The 18,593-nt window shown below is 42.2% G+C and overlaps 2 protein-coding genes across 2 annotated transcripts in view; both read left to right on the plus strand.

Annotated features, from left to right (window-relative positions):
* Nucleotides 1–5,155, plus strand: part of MDM1 (Mdm1 nuclear protein) — a 26,668-nt gene extending 21,513 nt beyond the window's left edge. The window contains exons 12-14 of the mRNA XM_009273246.2: nt 88–346; nt 1,429–1,497; nt 3,746–5,155. Of these exons, the coding sequence (XP_009271521.1) occupies nt 88–346; nt 1,429–1,497; nt 3,746–3,852 (435 nt within the window). The 3' untranslated portion in view covers nt 3,853–5,155. The remainder of the gene's footprint in view (nt 1–87; nt 347–1,428; nt 1,498–3,745) is intronic.
* A 9,454-nt stretch (nt 5,156–14,609) lies between these two features.
* IL22 (interleukin 22) lies at nt 14,610–16,726 on the plus strand. Its single transcript, XM_009273233.1, has 5 exons — nt 14,610–14,813; nt 15,609–15,674; nt 15,771–15,914; nt 16,132–16,197; nt 16,613–16,726. The coding sequence occupies exons 1-5, from the start codon at nt 14,610–14,612 to the stop codon at nt 16,724–16,726; spliced, it is 594 nt and encodes a 197-aa protein (XP_009271508.1).
* Nucleotides 16,727–18,593: the final 1,867 nt, after the last annotated feature.

Raw genomic sequence — 18,593 nt, forward strand, 5'->3', positions numbered from 1 at the left:
CAACCCAAACTATTCTATGATTCTGTGATTCTATATGAGACGTTGGGTTTTTGTGTGTTTTTTTTTTTTCTTTCTGTTGTGTTTTAGCCTGATGTGGAAGTGGAAGCTGTTTCACTCCTTACCTCTCCACCTGCTGGGCTAGGAACTTTGGATCCTCTGCCACTCAGGCAGGACCAGTGGCCTCCTAACAGTGTTTCTGATGAGCAAGTTCCTCTTGCTTCAGTCCGTCGAGAGCATTCCTCTACATCTCCTGCGATGAAGTCAGCCAAAAGCTGCTCTATGCCTTGCTGGAGTCCCTCTTGTCGTATTCAAGGGACTCTCAAGGATCCAGAATTCCAGCATAATGGTGGGTTTTGTGTATTAACTGGCTGTGTTAGTGCGCTGCAGGATGGAAATGGCTACCGTGCAGTGTTCAGGCCAAGAGAGTGCTGAGCTTGCTGCCTTACAGACTCTACAAAGAATGTCTTGTTTGCAAACAAAAGCTTTTCTACTATATGTTTAGCCTTGCTGAGGAAATCTGCACAACTCTCCACCTTAGTTTCAGATTCCACGAACATCATTGTATTCTAGTGGTCTGGTGTCTAATTTTGGCTTATTAATTTCAATAAGTACTTACTAATTATGAGAATAATTTGGTTTAGCATGAACAGTTATAATTTTTAATCTTTAGGCTACAACTGGATGCTGTGACACTTTTCCAGCTGCAGTTACCAGCAGCAGTGTGCAACTGGGGACCTCTATAGTGTGGTATTTTTTTGCAGGAGTTGTGGATTTCTGAGAGAGAAGCTCCTTAAATACTTCTGCAGGATATGGACACAAAAAAGCTATCTATAAAAGATTTATTGGATATTGAGAAAAGCCATTTCTTGGCTGAGGAGGAATTTGTGCTGGAGCATTTCAAAGATTTTTAACAATGTTTAGGGGTACTGGGGACATAAATTTGATAAAAGAATCCTTCACCCCTTAGTCAAAATAAAGTTTATGTGCTTAAGTCTCCATTCCAGACTTTCTGTAGCTGCTTAAGGTCCCACAATTCTGGTCCTTTTATTATAAAGATTAGCTAAACTACAGTAGTATTTCCATTCTAGAATGGAGCAAGCAGTTGTCAGGTTAAGTGGGATGGTGAAATCCAGCGAATTTCCTCGGAATGAGGTTAGAGTGCTGTGTTCTAGCTCTGTACCTCGAGTGCAGTTCACTAAGTAACTTGTAGCATCTGCCAAAGATAGGTGCCTTGAGAAGAATACAGTGGAGTAAGTTTATTTTACCTCAGCTTAGAGTAAAGGAGTCTCGTGGGTTTTTGGTATGTTTGCTGTTTATAAGACTCATGTTTTGAAAATAATGTTGTAACTTTTTTAAATGTTCTAAAATGAAATATCCTTTGTCTATTTTGAAATGATTCAAAACTGTGCCTTTGACCTTTTGTCTTAGGGAATGTTGGCAATCCAAAAATGAGATCTTTCCAGTTACCCCTTCAGGAAAGAAACTGTAATGATGAAGGTATTTCTTGTCCCAAAGTATTATTGCATATCATGTGTCTATTACCTAGATTAATTTAAACTTTTGCACTAATGTGGGAGGTTTCTGAATGCAGTAAGTAATACTGGTTTATGTGTTTGCATGAATAACTACTGCATTATTTCATCAAAATAATTTGAAAATGTTCATCCTAGTAATCTGAAGTGTGAATATGAAGGTATATTCTAGTACGAATAAACCATTAAATACAGCTGAAAATTAAATAGACCATTGTGGCTCAATGTGGTTACTATGGCTTGCTCAGTTCCATACCTAAAATCGTTTCCTCCTCACACATTTTTTAAGCCTTTGTGTTGATAGCAACAGAAGCAAACTGCAAAATGCTCACAGCCCAGGCTGCAGCTGCAGTAACTTTGGATGCAACTTTTAAAAGGTACCAGAAATCTTAAGATAAAGATTTTGTGTGTGAGACTTGAGGACCAGGTATGCAGCATAAAATGATTCCTCTGACTTTAATTTTCACACCTGTTCCTCTGCTCAGTGTATTAGGGGTACTTATAGCATCCTGTTATTCTGACTGCTGTTTTGGCCTTTTTTTCTGTTTGCTGTAAAGTTAATCTGGGGGAGCAGCCAGTGCACAGCTCACCAGTGCATCTTCTTGACCCTTTTATGGACAGACACAAATAAACTCTTTCAGTAGTGTGAGTCAACCAAAGGCACTGTAGCCTCAGCTGTACATTGTTTCTTAGCATGGTATATGAGGTTGAGCTTGGTGTGGTGCTGTGCTAGTCGCAATCACCTGTGTTTGGTTCAGATTAGAGTATGGGCAGAGCAAGTTCATATCTGATTGCTCTGGGGTATATCTATAAATAAACTGCAACCAAAAGCTTTTTTCTGTACCCCTTAGGCTTGTTTGCTCCTTGGTTTTAACCAAGGTTCAGGCCGATTCTCTATTTTACTCACTGCAGTTGGCTGGAAAATGTGTGGGTTGTGCAGATGGCTCAGCCAAGCATCTGTGTACCTACATAAAACATGCAAAATCCTATAGTACTCTGCAGCTTCCCACAAGCTTGCCACACACAGATTAAATGCTGTAACTGCTGTTTCTTTTTCTTTTTTTTCCTGTGAGCTGAGTGATGATGTGTGAGCTTTCAGAAACAGGTGCAAAGTGCCAGCTCATAGATATTTCATATGCCCATATTTGTTCATGTACATAGAAACCTGGGAGTTATTCCAATGACATGCCTGTTTGCAGAAGTGCAGTTAGCAGTTTTCTCATACGCGGGGATATAGTTGTTACGCATAGTGTGTGAGCCTGTTACGGGCTGTTTGGATCACTGTATTTCAAGAATTTAGAAACGCTGCTGAAAAGTTAGTTGAAACACTGACAAAGTACAGGTCCTGTTAGGATTGAGTTGTGGAATTTTTTGTTGGCAGGGGGGGCTGGAAAGTAGTGAGACAGTTCTTTTTAATCCATTGCAGGAGAATGGGTGTAATTAAGGTCATTTTTCATAGAGAGCATCTTGACAGAGCTGTAGCAACATTTTGATAATGATGTTAAAGAAGTATAATGTTGTGCTTTATCAGAGAAGCAGTATCCAGGCTACTTAAAATTAAGAGTTCTGCTGGGTGTGAAGCGGACCCTGTATTCAAAAGGAAGACCTTTCAAAAGCACATTTTTAAAGCATGCTTCGTGTTGTCTTTGTGTTAAACTTCCTGTTCTCTTCAGAAGACACATTCCTTTTAACAGCTTGTGGTAAACTAGCTGGTTTTGGCACAGAAGGGCTCTTGCGGCAACATAGGTTCTGATATTTTAGTCATGTGTTATTCTAAGGTTGTCTGCTTTGCTTGAAGCGGTGGGTTGCTTTCATGAATATGTCATTATCAGAGTCTAGTCTATACAGACTTCAGTTGCAGAGGAACGATTTCTGAGGTCTTCTGACACAGGAGAGTAAATGTAAAGATGACTTGGAGAATTGGGCAATTCCCAGGTGGCAGTAGGGATATCATTCTGGAGTTTGTCAAGAGTTGGGCACGTAGCTCTCCTAAACTTACCTAGCATCCTAGTAGCTTTCTAGTGAGATTCTTCTCCAGCATGTCAGTTACCAAGTAATAGAATTAAAGTGTATTGTGGTACTATTTTAGCATCCATTTTGAAAAAGGGCATAAAAATATTTGCACTTTCAAAGTCTGCCATGAATGTCAACTGTGTTTTAATATGTATATTTAATCTTCCTATTTACTTTTTGCCTTGTTGCTTTCCCCACAGATGACAGGTTGTCTCAGATTTCTGCTCGCTCGGCAGCATCTAGCTCGCTTGCATCTCAGATACTGGAACGAGCTCAGAAGAGGAAGGATTTCTGGGGCAAGACATAATCTCTCCCACCTGTTGTAGAGAAACTGTTCTGTAAAATGATTTATTTTTTTATAGTTTGTAGTGTACATTTTAAAAAATTGTGATTGTAGATACCACGCAGCATCCTTTCACTTACCACTAATATGGCCCAACGTTTAGGACTTGCCATCCCAATTTAAAATTTCAATATCTAAACCAGTGTTGAAAATGTAGGTCCTTTATATCTGAGAGTTATGTCTTAATTCACTATGTCACAACAGCCACGTGGGGTTTTATTTTTTTTTTACAGTGGCACCTCTTGAAATTGAGATAATTATTTTTTTTATGCAACCTGTGTGTTACTTTTCAAGGTATTCTGCTGCAGTCACGCAGTATGACCTGGGACAGTATTCAGGGGCAACACCATCATTCACCAAACACCTCAGTTGCTTGATTTTAACCAGCTATCTTAAAGGCAACTGTGGTATATTTGTTTATGTTACTGTATGAATTGTCAGTGCAACACAGTGCTGTAACAACAAGTTACTTTTACCACTTGACGGTTGGACTCAATGATCTTAGATGTCTTTTCCAACCTTAATGATTCTATGATTCTATGATTCTACTTACTGCTTTTAACCTGTTAGCAAAAAGTTCTTTGTATTTCTTAATGAAGCTAACATGGAACATACAGGAGTTTAAGAAAAGGACACTAAGCGTTAGCGCTTGCTCATTGTCCACAGTTTTTTGGCCAGGATGACTATTAGAATTCAATGTGTACAGTACTGCAGTTTGTCAGATGTACTGATGTGAACATTTGCCTTTTTGTGGGCAAGACCCGTGTTTAGTGTTAATTTCAACTTCTCTAGAAAAAGCAACCTCAGCCACCTTAAACAGCGGCCTTCCCCAGTCCCACTTCGAACTCAGGTATTTAGGAGTAGTTGATCTCTTAAAGTAAACTCAGAAGAATGTTTTTTCTAGTCTTTGACATTTTAATTACCTCTCCTCCTAGTTGCCTGTTGCTGGAGAGACTGGCATACTGTTACGGTTGTCACAGTGAAAAATGTTTGTGATTTATGCTGACAGCTTGTTTTATCTTTCCAAGTGTTGCAAACAAGTTAACATGAAGTAGAGGAAATAGCTGGCTAGCAGGCAGTTTGGTGGTTCTTGTGTGGCTTGAAGTTTTAATATTACTTCATTTGGAAATTTTATACAAGAACAATTTGAGTTTTGTACACATTTGCTTACATTTCAATTTTGTACACAATTATGTACGCATATTACTGAAAATAAAAAAGGTGGTTTGATTTGTTTCTATTCAAGTTAAGCCAAATAAATTGGTGGAGCCTATTTTGTTGGCACTTCTCTGTTTAGTTCTCTGTTTCACCTGTTCAGCTGGAACATCTGTGGACTTTTGAAAGACAAGACCTTGGAACTGATCTTCAGAAAGAATAAGTTACTAAAGCTAGATATGTTGATACTTGGAATTGTGACTGGCTACAGATACTTGGAATCGTGACCTAGAGCAGATGGGTGCTACACAGGCTGGAAGGCTGCAATGCCCAAAGGGCCAGTCCCCAACAAATGAGGTGTTGATTTAAAGAGTGAATGCTATCCAGCACTGATCATGTTAGAAAACAGTGTCCACTTCTTCCAGAAATTGTGCATTGCAGTAGCTTCCTACCAGTGGAGTTTTTTGAAACAAATCGAGGTATTTTATTTTATCTCGAGGACTTCTGGGATTATTCTGTGGCATGTACTTAATATGTAAGTTATAATTGGTCAGAAAGTTTCTGCTGAAAGGGAAATTATTTTTGTGTGAACAGCCTCTATGAAAATTTCCAGTTTTCCTCTAAAATGATAGTTTTATAGTAGAAAACTTAATGGCTAAAAAATGGAAATATTTTTGTTTAGGAGGGAATGTTGCTGCAATGTATTGCGGGTGGGTTAATTTGGGTGTCTTCTGTCTATGTTCTTCATATTCAACACGTTCTCCTGGTTCTCATGAAGAGAGAGCTCTAATCATCCATTACTTCTCCTCTGTGGTACCTGTAATCCTCTTTTTAAATCTTTTATTTTTGTTTTTCTAGGTTTGCCTGCGATTCCTGGCTATCTGACAGCTCTGTCAAGAGTTTTTGTGCAGGCCTGATTTTGAGGCCTGTAAGTCATAGATGTTATAACAGCGTATGTCCCAATTTCACTTACAGTATTGCGCTATGAGTCTGGTGCATCTGGGTAGGTCTGCTACATGTTGTGCTGTGTGGTACATGTGTGTTGACTTCTGTAGAAATAGTGGTAAAGAAGGGAGACATTTTTGTTGCATGGGGGTACAAACCCAATTTAGAGTTGAGAATGGAAGCCCCTGGTGTCCCACACATCATCATGACATTATTTCCTATCTGAACAAATTTTAGCTTTTGTCTGAAATGTTCTAATTGAATTTACTTTTGGACAGAAGTATTTAAGGGAAATGTAGACAAAATACATTTTTTGAGTAATGCTAGTGCAAAGCTTCTGAAGGATGCTCTTCTATAGTTTTCAAGGCAGATACGAAATCCTTTGTGCCTGCTTTCTGCTATTGTTGTTTATCTAGTTCAAGAGGGCTTTTTGTTTTGTTTCACTGAGTGTTTCAGACCAACCTTCAAACATGTTTCCTGTTGTGTTTTCCAGCAAGCTGAACATGGAAAAAAGGTTCAAAAGTCCACCCTTTATTAATAATTACAAATGTGTGCTGTACAGTGAATGTGTATTGTTTTCTGTCAAGGAAATCTTAGAAACCTTGAAGTGAAGAGACCAAGTAGATAAACAAGGAGGAAGGCAGTTGCCAATAGGAGATACATCTAAGGAATAAACAGCTTTGGGAGCTTGTTGACTTAAGGTCAAGATTTACAAAACCAGCACATTAATAATGGACCTAGTCAATAAGCGTTGAATTGTCTTCAGGTCCTGTTCCCAAGTTGGGTATACCTGCTGGGTGAATCTTGCTGTTGGGGGTTCACAGCTCTCAACCACCTGTAGAAGTAAATAAGCCAACTCTTCCTCACTGACCACTGCCAGCTGGGAAAAGGCCATCCTTTACCCAGTATTCCTGCCAATAAAACATTCCCCCAGCGAGCCCACAAAGAGGAGACTTGATTCCAGTCTGTTGCTTCTCAAAAGCCTTCACGTCTTGCCAGATAATAAGCCTGTTGCCTGTCTGTGAAGGACGGCACTCGGTGGTCCTGCAGCGTCTTGTTAGGTTGGAGGACTGAGAACTGCACAAGATTCACCTGGAAACTGGCAGTCCTTTGGGAAGGCGAGCAAGGCCTGATAGTGTTCACAGCTTACACACCTTTTGTCAGATCAGTTTATTCCATTCATGGGGCTGGAATAAAAGTTTTAACAGCAAAAGCACTCATTTGCTGGTATGAGCTTGCTCTTTGAAGGGGAAGGTTGGTGGTACAGTCGTGGCAGCAAATCCTCCTTAGTGCAGACAGTTCTTCAATGGAAGGGAAAAGGACAACTGAAGCTTCTCACTCCCCCACTTTCGTCAGAGGTCTTAGTAAAGTCTTCTGGTAAGTGTGTATCAGCTTTGTAAATGTGACTGATTCACATTTATGCCAGTTTACCTTTCCTGAGGTAACTAAGGCAGTGACGTGCAGGTTTTGAGTGGGCTTCAAAGCTTTTCCTTTAAACTATGTTTATATCTGATAATACACACATATTGTATGTGTGTTTGTATGTATATACATATGTGTGTGCATATATATATATATAAAAAAAAAAAATAGTTTTTTGTTCAAGGTGACTTTGTTTAATACTGTCATGTGCTGGCATGTCTCCAAAGCACCTACTTCAAGACTTGAAGTAGAATAGGAATGGCTAACAAGATCCAGAAAGCCTGGACTTCGGGATTTTTCCCTTCCTAGGTCCCTTTCTGGTCGCTGGGTTGGTGTGACACACACATATAGGCATCTGTGGATGCACCCTGTTCTGGAGAGCTGGGTGCCCAGCTCTCGCTCCGAGGTCTCTTGTGGGGCCAGGGGAAACCTGCCGAGGGCTGGTACCTCCCGGCTGGAGTGGGTCCATGAGTTCCCAGAACAGTGCTCTCGTGAGGAGCGTGCTCTTTGTGTTTCCAGTGGGAAGCTGGCTCCAGCCTGTTTATGTATTTTAGCTTACACGACATGTGGCTAAAAACAGATAACCCAGGAAAACAGCATCCTAATTGCTAGGCTGCAGCTATTTTGTTTGGTCTCCTTTTGGCCCCATAAATCTCATGTTCTTGACAATAGTCCCACTCCAACAGGAAACTCGCTCAGAGGCTCTCCTGGGAGATGGGCAATAGCATAACCTCGGGCTGGGGAAGGGCTGGGGCATGGGCTGTTGACTTCCTAGGGATGGATACTAACTAGAAGACTACTGTTAACAACATGGGAACTGTCACCACCTTCTCTAGCATCCCTGTTGTACAGAATAACTGAGCAGCCAGGCGCTTACCTTCAGGAGATGATGCTGAGCTCAGAGCCTTAATGGAAGCGCTGGTGTACGGGCAGTGTCTGGGCACAAGTACTTCACCTTAAGTAACGTTGCTTCCCTTCAAAATGACTTGACTACTCAAGATGGTGTGGATTTATTACATAATAAAACTGATGGTAGTTGGTAAATCAAGGTGCATAATGCTGGGCCTATTTCTTAATCTGAGTAACTGTTTGTCACTGAATTTTGGATGATAAACCAGCTTGCAAAATGCTGTTCCCAGTTAGAGTGGTTTTCTTTAAGATACACTATGTCAGTAATTCCACTTTGCCATGTCACTGAGTCACTGCTGTGCAAGCACACCACATTAACAGGAAGCACAGAAGTTTCAGTTCACCTGATCTGACTATTCGCAAGACATAGTTGGATATATGTAGGTCACTATATAAAGTGACAGAGTCTCATAATACATGCGTGATTTTACGCTCTGGATTAAAAGAACCAGCCATCTGGTGGAAGGGTTAACAGTGGTGCCGTTGGTGGCATGAGGCTGCATGCACTAAGATGGTCTGAACTATCTTTTCTCCCGTCTGCGTGAGCTAAGTGATGGCTCCTATTGACAAGTCTTATTAAAATTTTTGTTTATGTTTTACTGATGTCGGCAGCAGTTGTCTGTAGAGGCAGGACCACTGGACTAACATCTGTTGCGCTTCCATTGACACTGGGTTTTTTTTGTCTGTTTGTTTTCATATTAATCACTGAATCCTCCTGGCACTGCAATAAAATTACCACATCAGTGGTCCTGGCGTAGCAGTGGTGACATCGGTAGTATCTGTATAACGTCTCAACGTGTCTCTGGGTGGCTTGCTTTTGGAGCGCCACTACGTCAGTACTGCTGAGGAGAGAATATAGTTATTTAAACCAAGTTTTTTTTGTCCCAGAACGTAATTTAAAATTGAGACCACAATGAACTATTAGTTCCCTTCTTTATGATAAGAAATACCAATTTTATGAAGTTTATTATATAGCATCTTACAGTTAGGAGACCCAGAAATAATGTAACAGAACCAAGTGAAGGACAGAAACAAAGATGTTTGATGAAATACCAGATATATAAGCAAAAGTGTTACTGTCAGAGGAAATGTGTTGCTCACTGTGTAACAAGTGTAACTGTCAGGGGAGGAAGGTGAATCGCACATCCTCTGCAAAAAGTCTGAGTCAGCAGTGTCTGTACTGAGATCTGACACAAGAGCCTTTTCCAAAGTCACCTAACACTCCCAGGCTAAGCAATTTTAATAATACTACTACTTCTCCTTCCAAAAGATTCACGGTGTCTTACACAACATCAAACCTATCATAAAAAAAGCAAAAATGCTGTATGTCCTCTCCCAATATCTGTGTTGATATAATTTCCTCTATAGAAAATTAATCCCTTCTGCCATTCCTAATGATCATGCCCAGAAGACACTTGCCTCTGTACTAGGATGTTTCCATAATGAATGGATGAATTACAGAAAAGCTTATTTTCAAGTTTTATAAAGAAGAATCAACTTCCATTACTGATGTTTTCATTGCTGGGCAGAGAGGTGACTAAAATAAGGCTCCAATGGAGCTTGAGCTGAAACATGTTTTAAGTCTGCTTTGATCTTTTCAAGCTTGAAAGTCTAGGCAAAGGCAGAAAAGAACTGAGATAAAACACAACGAACTAGCTCACAAATGAGCTGGAACAAAGTGAAGGTGATGAGTGTGACCTGAAAGTTGAGGATGTCTCCAGATAGATTGCCTGTTCAGTTTTAGGCACTATGTGACCTGTGGTCCATTCGTACAGATGTTTAAGGGGGGGGGGAGAATTTAATCGCCAGGTAAAAGACCCAAGAGGACGATACACAGGCTCGGTCTTCCACATGCCTACTCTTGACAATGTTTCTAGCCCAGTGTCCAATCCTGAAGACGTTTCTAATAATGCAATATAATCCTAGCTGACAGAAAAATGTATTAAAGCTCAAGAAAATTCCCGCATGCCAGCATGCTGGTGATGGTACACAACAGATGAACATCAAAGTACAGTATTGGTTATTCACCTGTGGCCTCATTCAAAGTAAGAAGGAAGTGTCTGTGGTTTTTGAGGCAGACGTGATGTAGAGTTCCAGTCGTCCTCAAAAAATCCTCTGTCTTCGATATGGGTCAAGAAGTCATTGTCGAGAATATTCAACCGCTATGGTTTCTTAATGAATTAGGGAAACTCCATGTAATTACACTTTAGAAGTTTATTGGTGAGGTCAGTGATAGGATAGACTTGTAATTCTTGGGATGGCACTGGGGAGAAAATACAATTTGTGAACAATTTCAAAATTTTTAAAATTAATTGTACATAAATAACAATGCAGAGGGTACTTTATAGAAGTTCAGAGGTCTTTGGTAGTTTTTAATTAAAAGCATAGCAGGTATGTTTTCTTGTAAGAATTTTACATTTTAAACAGTGCTACTAGCCTCAAACATTAAAAATAACATTAAATCTACAAAAAGTCATAAAATTAAAAAGGAAAATTCCTTTTTTTCCTCCTCACTCTTCTTCTCCCCCACCCTGAGCTTGGAGAGGTCTTTTTTTAGGGGTTGGTTTTTTTCATTTGTTTGTTTTTTCAGTTTTTTTTTTTTCCCAAGAGAACATTGTTTTATAAAGAAAAGCTTGGGACTACCATGTATCATAAGACATCAGTAGTTCAGGCTCAAAGAGAAATTACTAAATTACCAGTTCCCATACCACTTGGTAGAATACTTGACAATGTTAACGTAGGAGAGAATTAGTGAGAAAGGCTGCTTTTTTAAGACCCATTCTTCAGACGTGGTTTTTCCACTTCATCCTTTCTCCCCAAAGTAAGACCCACCAGTGATGGTTTCAGCCAGGGTACCACAGTTTAAACTAAATGCATCTTTTCTTCCACTGATCTCTTCTGCCAGCTCTACAGTTCAGAGCAGCCTGTTTGGAGAGGGGTGTCTGGGTAAACAAATTGCTCAAAGGTTCACCTTCAGTGCTGGCTCAAGCCCCGATTTTTCAGCAGTTTATTGCATTTCCTCCTCAAACAAGAAGAAAGAGAATTCTTCCTCAACTGCAGCGGAAAAGCCTCCGATTCCTTCCTCCCTCTCTGGACTTCAGCTGAGGACTGGAGTAAGATCCAGTGGTAGGACTGTGCAGGTTTTTAGCCCCATCTTTCCGTAGGATGTAATGCCGGACGTGTATCTCCCATCCAGGGTGTGGTGAGCTAGTCAGAAGAGGTGATAGCAGTGACTAGTCACATCCTTGTTCAATGCAGTCTCATAACAGGAATAGCAGACCCTGGGAACGGGAGGCCTATCTCCACTTCCAAAGAAATTCTCTTGACATGTTACAGGGAATAACTGCAGCCATGACTGTGGCTATACCATAACTCAGTAGTACCTCCAGGACAAACAGTCATCTGGTGGAAGGTGGTTAGGAAGAGGCCAGGAGTGGAGTGATGAGCAGGGGACAGTCTGCTAAAATTAGTGTCCAGCAAGATTTTGAACATTCATTTTTGGGCTGGACCATACTCACAGCAAGCTAGAGGGATGGAAGATAGGTTATTACAACTCACAACTGCAAACAAAAGGTTAAATAATGTGAAGGCTTTAGGTATGTCATAAAAAGGGAATTTGTGAAATAGGAATTAACAAATTTACAATAGGCATTTTAGCATTTCAGTGTCATACCGGAGGCAGGGAGGTAAACTAAACAAGTGAAATCAAGCTTTTTTAAAGCGTCAGGAGGAGGACATTCTGGCACAGCCAAAAAGTAGTATGACTGAGAAAGGTGGCTAACAACAGATGGCAGAAAGAAAGCCTTATCAAGTCTAACTTAACGTTTTCTATGAAAATAGGTAGGTCCCAGTGTATGGTTTCTAACACTAGAGAAGACAGAGAGAAGAGATCCTGTAATCGCTGCATAAGAGGGCAGAAGAAAGATTCAGCATCTAATTCCTCATCCCTGTGCCTGATGCTGTTTAAATATCTGTCAGGAGGTGTAGGAAGCTTGGGACCAGGTGGGCTCCTCGCAGCCGTTTGAACAGATGCGAGTGGCACAGCACCTGCTTACCCAGGTCACGAACCCTTTCCATGGGATCGGAGCCACAAGAAGAGGTCAGGCAAGCTGGATCCGTGTCTGACAAGAGTAAGTGACCAAAGGGATGGAGAGGTGAGATCCAGAAGGGCGGGAGGACAGGGGGTCTGGACCAGGAGGGGGGCTGCATTCGCCCCTCAGGCAAGGTCCGAATGCCCATTCACGGGTTCTGTTATGGGGTTGGGACTTCTGCTGGATGAGCTGGTGGAGAAGTGCAAGAAACCTCAGTTAGAAGCAGACTTTGGTTATCAGACTGTGTTTAACACCTGGAGAGGAGTTTGTGGGATTGCACTTCAGGGGAGGCCAATCCTTCAAAACAGCCTCTCTGTCTGGATTTCTCCCAGTTTGGTCTTTAATGTCTATCTTTTGACTAAGTATAACTCAGCCTCCCATCTTCTCATTAACCTACTCCCCCACTGGGCCTACTAGCCTGGCAAATGAAATATTTATGGAAAAGAGTTTATAAACATGTTCTTGAATAGCTTTGTGGTACATTTGAGGTGTGAACCAGGTTGTCGACGTCCTGGCTCCAGACTTGTTTTCTGCTGCCCACTGCTTTCGGAGGCCAGGCATAGGAATGGGTGGGATACCCTGAGAGGGGCATGGAAAGGTACGTGGTGATGATGGCTCCAGGGTGAGGGCCTGCATCTTCAAGGGTACAGAGCTGTGCATAGCTGATGTGGCAGGTATCTGAGGGCAACTGAGCCAGGCCTGAGGCATGGAGAGATGAATTCCTGCTGGGGATGCATCAGGGGAAGCTAAAGCGTAAACCTGGTGCCAGCCAGCCTTTATCTGCTTCCTTTCAGGTATAAGCAAAAGAGCTGGGCATTTCAGCCCACGGGACAAGGCTGGTTATGGCTCTTGTCCCGAGAACCTCAGCCATGAGGGGTGAAGCCCAGCCCCAGCGATGCCCCTGTTTGCTCTCAGGGGCAGAGCTGGAGCCTTGGTTTTCCAGGTCTGATTTCTCACACTTGTCACCTGTGTGCCCTGTAGGTATCAGACAACCAGGAGTTTGCATTTGTACCAGTTTTGTGTCCTCATGCATTACCATCTCAGCTGGGTTGCAAATTACTCTCTAAAGAGACCACAGTTTCCCTTTAGCACCCTGCATAATATTTCAGATTGAAGGTGCAGCATTGCCTTTACATTAGCAGAACAGGGTCAGGAACATGGAAATCACCTGGATAAGTAAGTGCATGACCACGGCTCTGGTCACTACCCCTGGTTACAGCCTGGAATATGGATAATTTTTTGGAAAATGGGAATTTGGAGATCAGGGATGTGATAAATGCCGTGTTGGTCCTACCCAGTTTCTGATCTCTGAGAGAGGATTGCACAGTGATGGGCAGATGGCTGGTGACTCCAGTGGGACACTGTGTGGGAAAGGGTATTTGCAGGGTAGGAACTGTAGGTGGTCAGTGCTTTGGGTCTGGTGCAGTCTCTGACCACTTGCGTATACCAGTCAGCACCAGCGGAGCACCAGTCTTTTACCACTGAAGATGAATAAAAATTAATATAAATTGCATTATCTGCCATCAAATTGCCAATCCAATTAGTGTGTTGCAATCAGAACAGAAGGCACAAACCCATAAACTTCTCGAATATTTTTATGCAAACAGAATTCAGGATTCCTGCCCTGGTAAAAGCCCCTGCTTTGCCCCGCATTAAGATTTGGTTTATTTTATAAGAAACTAAAGATTACAATGGCCTTGAAGTTGTATTTGTGGGTTTTGTAGTGGTTAGATAGTTCTCAGAAGAGGATACTGGAAAGTAAGAGACTTGCTGATGTCATTTTTAATTCACCACCAGCACCCAAAAAAAAAAAGCTGAGAGAGATGTTGGTGGCCCTATATAAGGTACTTCACCTCCTGCAGAGCACATCAAGAATCACAGCAAAGGTAAGGCTTGTGGCCTTCGTGCCTCTCTCACTTTGCCTTGCCCCCTCTTCCTAATGCTAACACTACTCTCTCTCATCAGTGCTGAGTGCTGTAGCTGCAACCTGCTGGGACAGACGACTTGGCCCTATATAAGGTGCACTTCACCTCCTGCAGAGCACATCAAGAATCACAGCAAAGGTAAGGCTTGCAGCCTTCGTGCCTCTCTCACTTTGCCTTGCCCCCTCTTCCTAATGCTAACACTACTCTCTCTCATCAGTGCTGAGTGCTGTAGCTGCAACCTGCTGGGACAGACGACTTCTTTGGATCGTGAGCCATGACCTCCCTGCAAACCTTGACCAAGAGCTTCTCAGGATGGGTTGTCTTCTGCTGCTGTTGCTGTCTCCCTCTTCTTCTCACCAGCCCTCTGCCTCCGAAAGGGGCAGGATTGGCTTCTACTGCCCATCATGCCTGCAGGCTCAGGAAGATCAACTTCCAGCAGCCCTACATCAGGAATCGCACCTATACCTTGGCTAAAATGGTACAGTAACCCATGTGTCCTTCGTGGCAGGATCTGAGGACCTCCTCCTCTGCCAGTGCCCTGGCTTCTCGCCTTCAGCATTCCTCTCTCTTTCTCATGCCTTTCTCCAGAAAAAACATGCATTTGCAGTAAGGCAGAGCTTGGGCATGTGGAGTAGGTGTGTTGCCTGCTGGTTGTGTAGCCGGGGGAAGCTGCTGCCTCTCCTCTTCCTGCTCCCTAAGGGAAAGGCAGCCCCTGGCACAGCACAGATCCTTCTCTCAAGCGGCTGCTGCTAGACTGGGACAATTGTGAAACATGAGCTTAAATTTCTCTGTTTACCCAGTCCATTTGGAGCTGGGCCTGCCCGTGACTCCAGCCATGGCCAGGCAGCTCCTCAGGCATCTTACAGTGCTCTGCTTGGGCAGGTTTCCTGGCTGATTTTACCATGGGTAGGTCCCCTCTGATGTACGCCATCAAGCGCTGCAGCACCTCCCAGCAGCGCTGTGGGCTGCCATGAGGTCGGCCACCTGCGGCATCTGGTTTAGTCATCATAACCACTATGACATCTGACATTTAAGAGGGGGACAGGAATTCAGACTTCTGCTTATTTATTTTCCAGTGATACTGACCTTGAATCTCACCCAATGAAGGGGAGAAACAGACACAATGTCCAAGCTTACCTACCTGTAACAGGCTGTCTATGGTGCCCATTCCCTCATTTCACCTCCACTATTACTGATGAAAACCGTAGGGTTTATTATTAATTTTTGGGTAAGGTTCCCATCCTCACCTGACATTTCTTTTTTTCCTTCTCAGGCCAGGGTCTCAGACCAGGACACGGACAACAGGCTCATTGGGCAGCAGCTCTATGTTAACGTCAAGGTAAGTCTTACACCAGGAGGCTGCTCTTTGCATCCTTCTGCAGCACTTATTGATCTCTTGCCATGATTTAACGTGACCTCCTACTTGCATACATAGGAAAACAACCACTGCTACATGATGAAGAGGATCGTGGAGATTGTAGTGAAAGATGTCCTCCTCACCAAGGCCAAGGACCAGTACCCGTATGTTGAGGAGGTGGCACAGTTCTTGGCATCCCTGAACTCGGAGCTGAGCAGATGTGTGAGTAGAGTTGGGTTTCTTTCCCTTCTCGTGACTCTTGTCGCTGCTCCTGAATCTCAGAATGCTGCAAACAGCGGCAAAAGGCAGTGATATGAAAGGAAACCTCAGATCAAAAATATCGAACTCAAGGTTGATAGTAAGGTGTGAAAAAGAAAAAAAAAAGCACATTGTTGCATACAGATGCCAATGTTATGTCTGGATGTTTTCTTTTTTTTAGAAATCCTCAGGACTCAGAGACCACATTGAAAAGAACCTGGAAGAAATGAAGAGCAAAATGAAACAGGTACATTTTTTCCCAACATTTAAAAAGGGCAGTTCCAAACCCCAGTCATTGAGTTGGATTAAGGCTGACCTAATTATGAAACAAACTCTGGAGATTAGTTAGAAGGTGAAGCCTGCAGGGGCATTAAAGAGGGGATTAGTGATGTTTCCAATTCCAGCCCTCCTTCACTTGTCCTGTTAACTCTCTGCATGTGTTATGGTAATTTAGAATTGTCCTTCAGAAGTCAGGTTGCAGGTAACTGTAGATGCTAGACTGGATTTGAATGAGCTAGTTTATATCTTATGGTATAATGACTCTAATAGAACTACTTGAGAGAATAAGGAGAGTAAACTCTCGGTTCAGTTTCTGTGACAAGCCTAATTTCAATTTTCTGAGAAATAACGAGATGTAAAACTTACATTTTGCTCTTTTCTAGCTGGGAGAGAATGGAAAGACTAAAGCCATTGGAGAACTGGATTTACTGTTTGACTACATAGAAAATGCTTGTACTGATGCCCCAAAGAAGGGATGGAACAAGAAGAAAAACTAAAAGAATTTCAGATCAGGCTTGAGGAGATGTCTCTGAAAAACTCTTGCTGGAACTCAAATTGATTAACTATCATGGACCTCCCCCCCCCCAATGCAGTATATTTTTTACCTGTGCCAAAAATAGCAAACTAGGTGGGCACAGACAGGAAGCATATTGCTGCCTTCTTTGAAAATGAAAACTCCAGGACAGTGTTTGCAGCTCCATTTCAAAACAGGGCATTAAATATTTTCAAAGGCACACTCCTGTCCTCCTCGTCTCCACTGGAATAAGGCAGCTGCTTTTGTATTTCATAGGCTGAGATTTGACACCTGTGAATCAGCTTTGGTCAAGGTAGGCAGTGATATGTAGCCAGGATGTTTTGAGCCTTTTACTTGCAAATCTCACTTGCATATGTTGCCCCCTTCTGACCTTTACCTGAAAAGTTGGTATTTCAGACTAATTCAGAAATTATTTTTGTCATTCATATTTAATGGTAACTTATTTTAAAGTAATAATTATACAGTACTTTTATTTATACAGATTAATTGAAAAATATCCAAGGAAATGTATTTATGAAGCTGTACTAGAGGCTTTTAAGTGAACTACAAAATTAAAAATGCTGTGTGATATTTATATGAAAATGGATTGTTTTATAAATGCTTACTCTTTAATTTATTATAATAAATATTTTGGTCCTCAAACATTACCATTTACAGAGTTTTTCTCTTTTATTCAAACGCAAGGGAGATGACATGTATTGTGCCTGTGGGGCTGCTGGGCCAGTGGCTGTAATCTTGTATCCAGAAAGGATGCAAGCTTGGTCTGGGGACATGCTTCTTCACCATAAGGCTGAAATTTCAACTTATCACAGGCCAGGGCTTAGCGGGAAGCGTGTGGTTCAGCCTTTCTTGTGGGGGGTGGTAGGAAAAATAGCATCGCTCCTGAGAGTCATTGGTTTGGTTCATTGATTCTGCCTCGGTACGCCCATAGACAAGATCCCGTCTTGAATAGCTGCTGGTGAAAAGTCCCAAACTGTCCCCCTGGGTCAGATGAGATGGAGACAAGCAGTCAGGCAGCAGTTGCTAACCGAAAGCTCAGAGCGCTGCGTTCTTACTGCCCCATAGGCACGCTGAGCACAAACGGCACTCTGCAGCATCAGGGATTTGAGAGCACTTCAGAAGAGAAGTGCTTGGTGCCTACTCTCAGTGCAAGCTCCCAGACAGAAAAACACTAAAGTCACTGAAGAGCAGTTTAATCCGTCATTATCGGGTCCTTCAGCAATGTCCCCTGGGCAAAGACAGAAGAGTTGCTCTGGTTCAGCTAGGGACATTGGTGGCTGGACCAAGGTTAAAGGGGTGAAAAGCATCCAAACAGTGAGAAAGCCAGAGGAAATATATAATAGTGGATTGTCAGCAACTGGTGAAGACTTCTTGAGCAAGGCTTTACCATTTCTTTATCAGGGCAACAAGCATCCTGTCCACATCTGGGGAAAAAAAAAGTATGTCCTCAAATAAAAGACTCAGGGTGGCAGTGCAGGTGAGGGAGGGTGAAGTTTTGCAAACACAGCATATCAGGGACATTCATATGAAAAAAATCTTGCTAAAAAGATATCTAGAAGACAGCCCATGAATAGATACTGTAATATGGGAAAAATGTTGGCAGGAAATCTACCTTGATCTACCTTGGTAGCTTCATCAATTAAATTCAAAGAGAAATTAAAGTTAGCCCAAAAATAGTTAGTCTCAACATGTCTTACATCAGCTGTTGAAGCTAGACGGCACTGAAGTGGGATTAAACTATCCCATGTTGCTCCTGAACCAGAGCGATTTCGAGATAAAAGTGTCCATCCATACCTAATTTGAACAAGGTTTATGTGAACTGAAATTGT

Source organism: Aptenodytes forsteri, unplaced genomic scaffold, assembly GCF_000699145.1.
Source record: "Aptenodytes forsteri isolate BGI_AS27 unplaced genomic scaffold, ASM69914v1 Scaffold366, whole genome shotgun sequence".
Taxonomy (NCBI): domain Eukaryota; kingdom Metazoa; phylum Chordata; class Aves; order Sphenisciformes; family Spheniscidae; genus Aptenodytes; species Aptenodytes forsteri.

Excerpts from the sequence above, each read along its gene's own strand:
- IL22 (XM_009273233.1), top strand. The coding sequence starts at position 14,610 with ATGACCTCCCTGCAAACCTTGACCAAGAGCTTCTCAGGATGGGTTGTC. Across the intron at positions 15,675-15,770 it reads AGCTCTATGTTAACGTCAAG|GAAAACAACCACTGCTACAT; the intron begins GTAAGTCTTACA and ends TTGCATACATAG. Across the intron at positions 16,198-16,612 it reads TGAAGAGCAAAATGAAACAG|CTGGGAGAGAATGGAAAGAC; the intron begins GTACATTTTTTC and ends GCTCTTTTCTAG.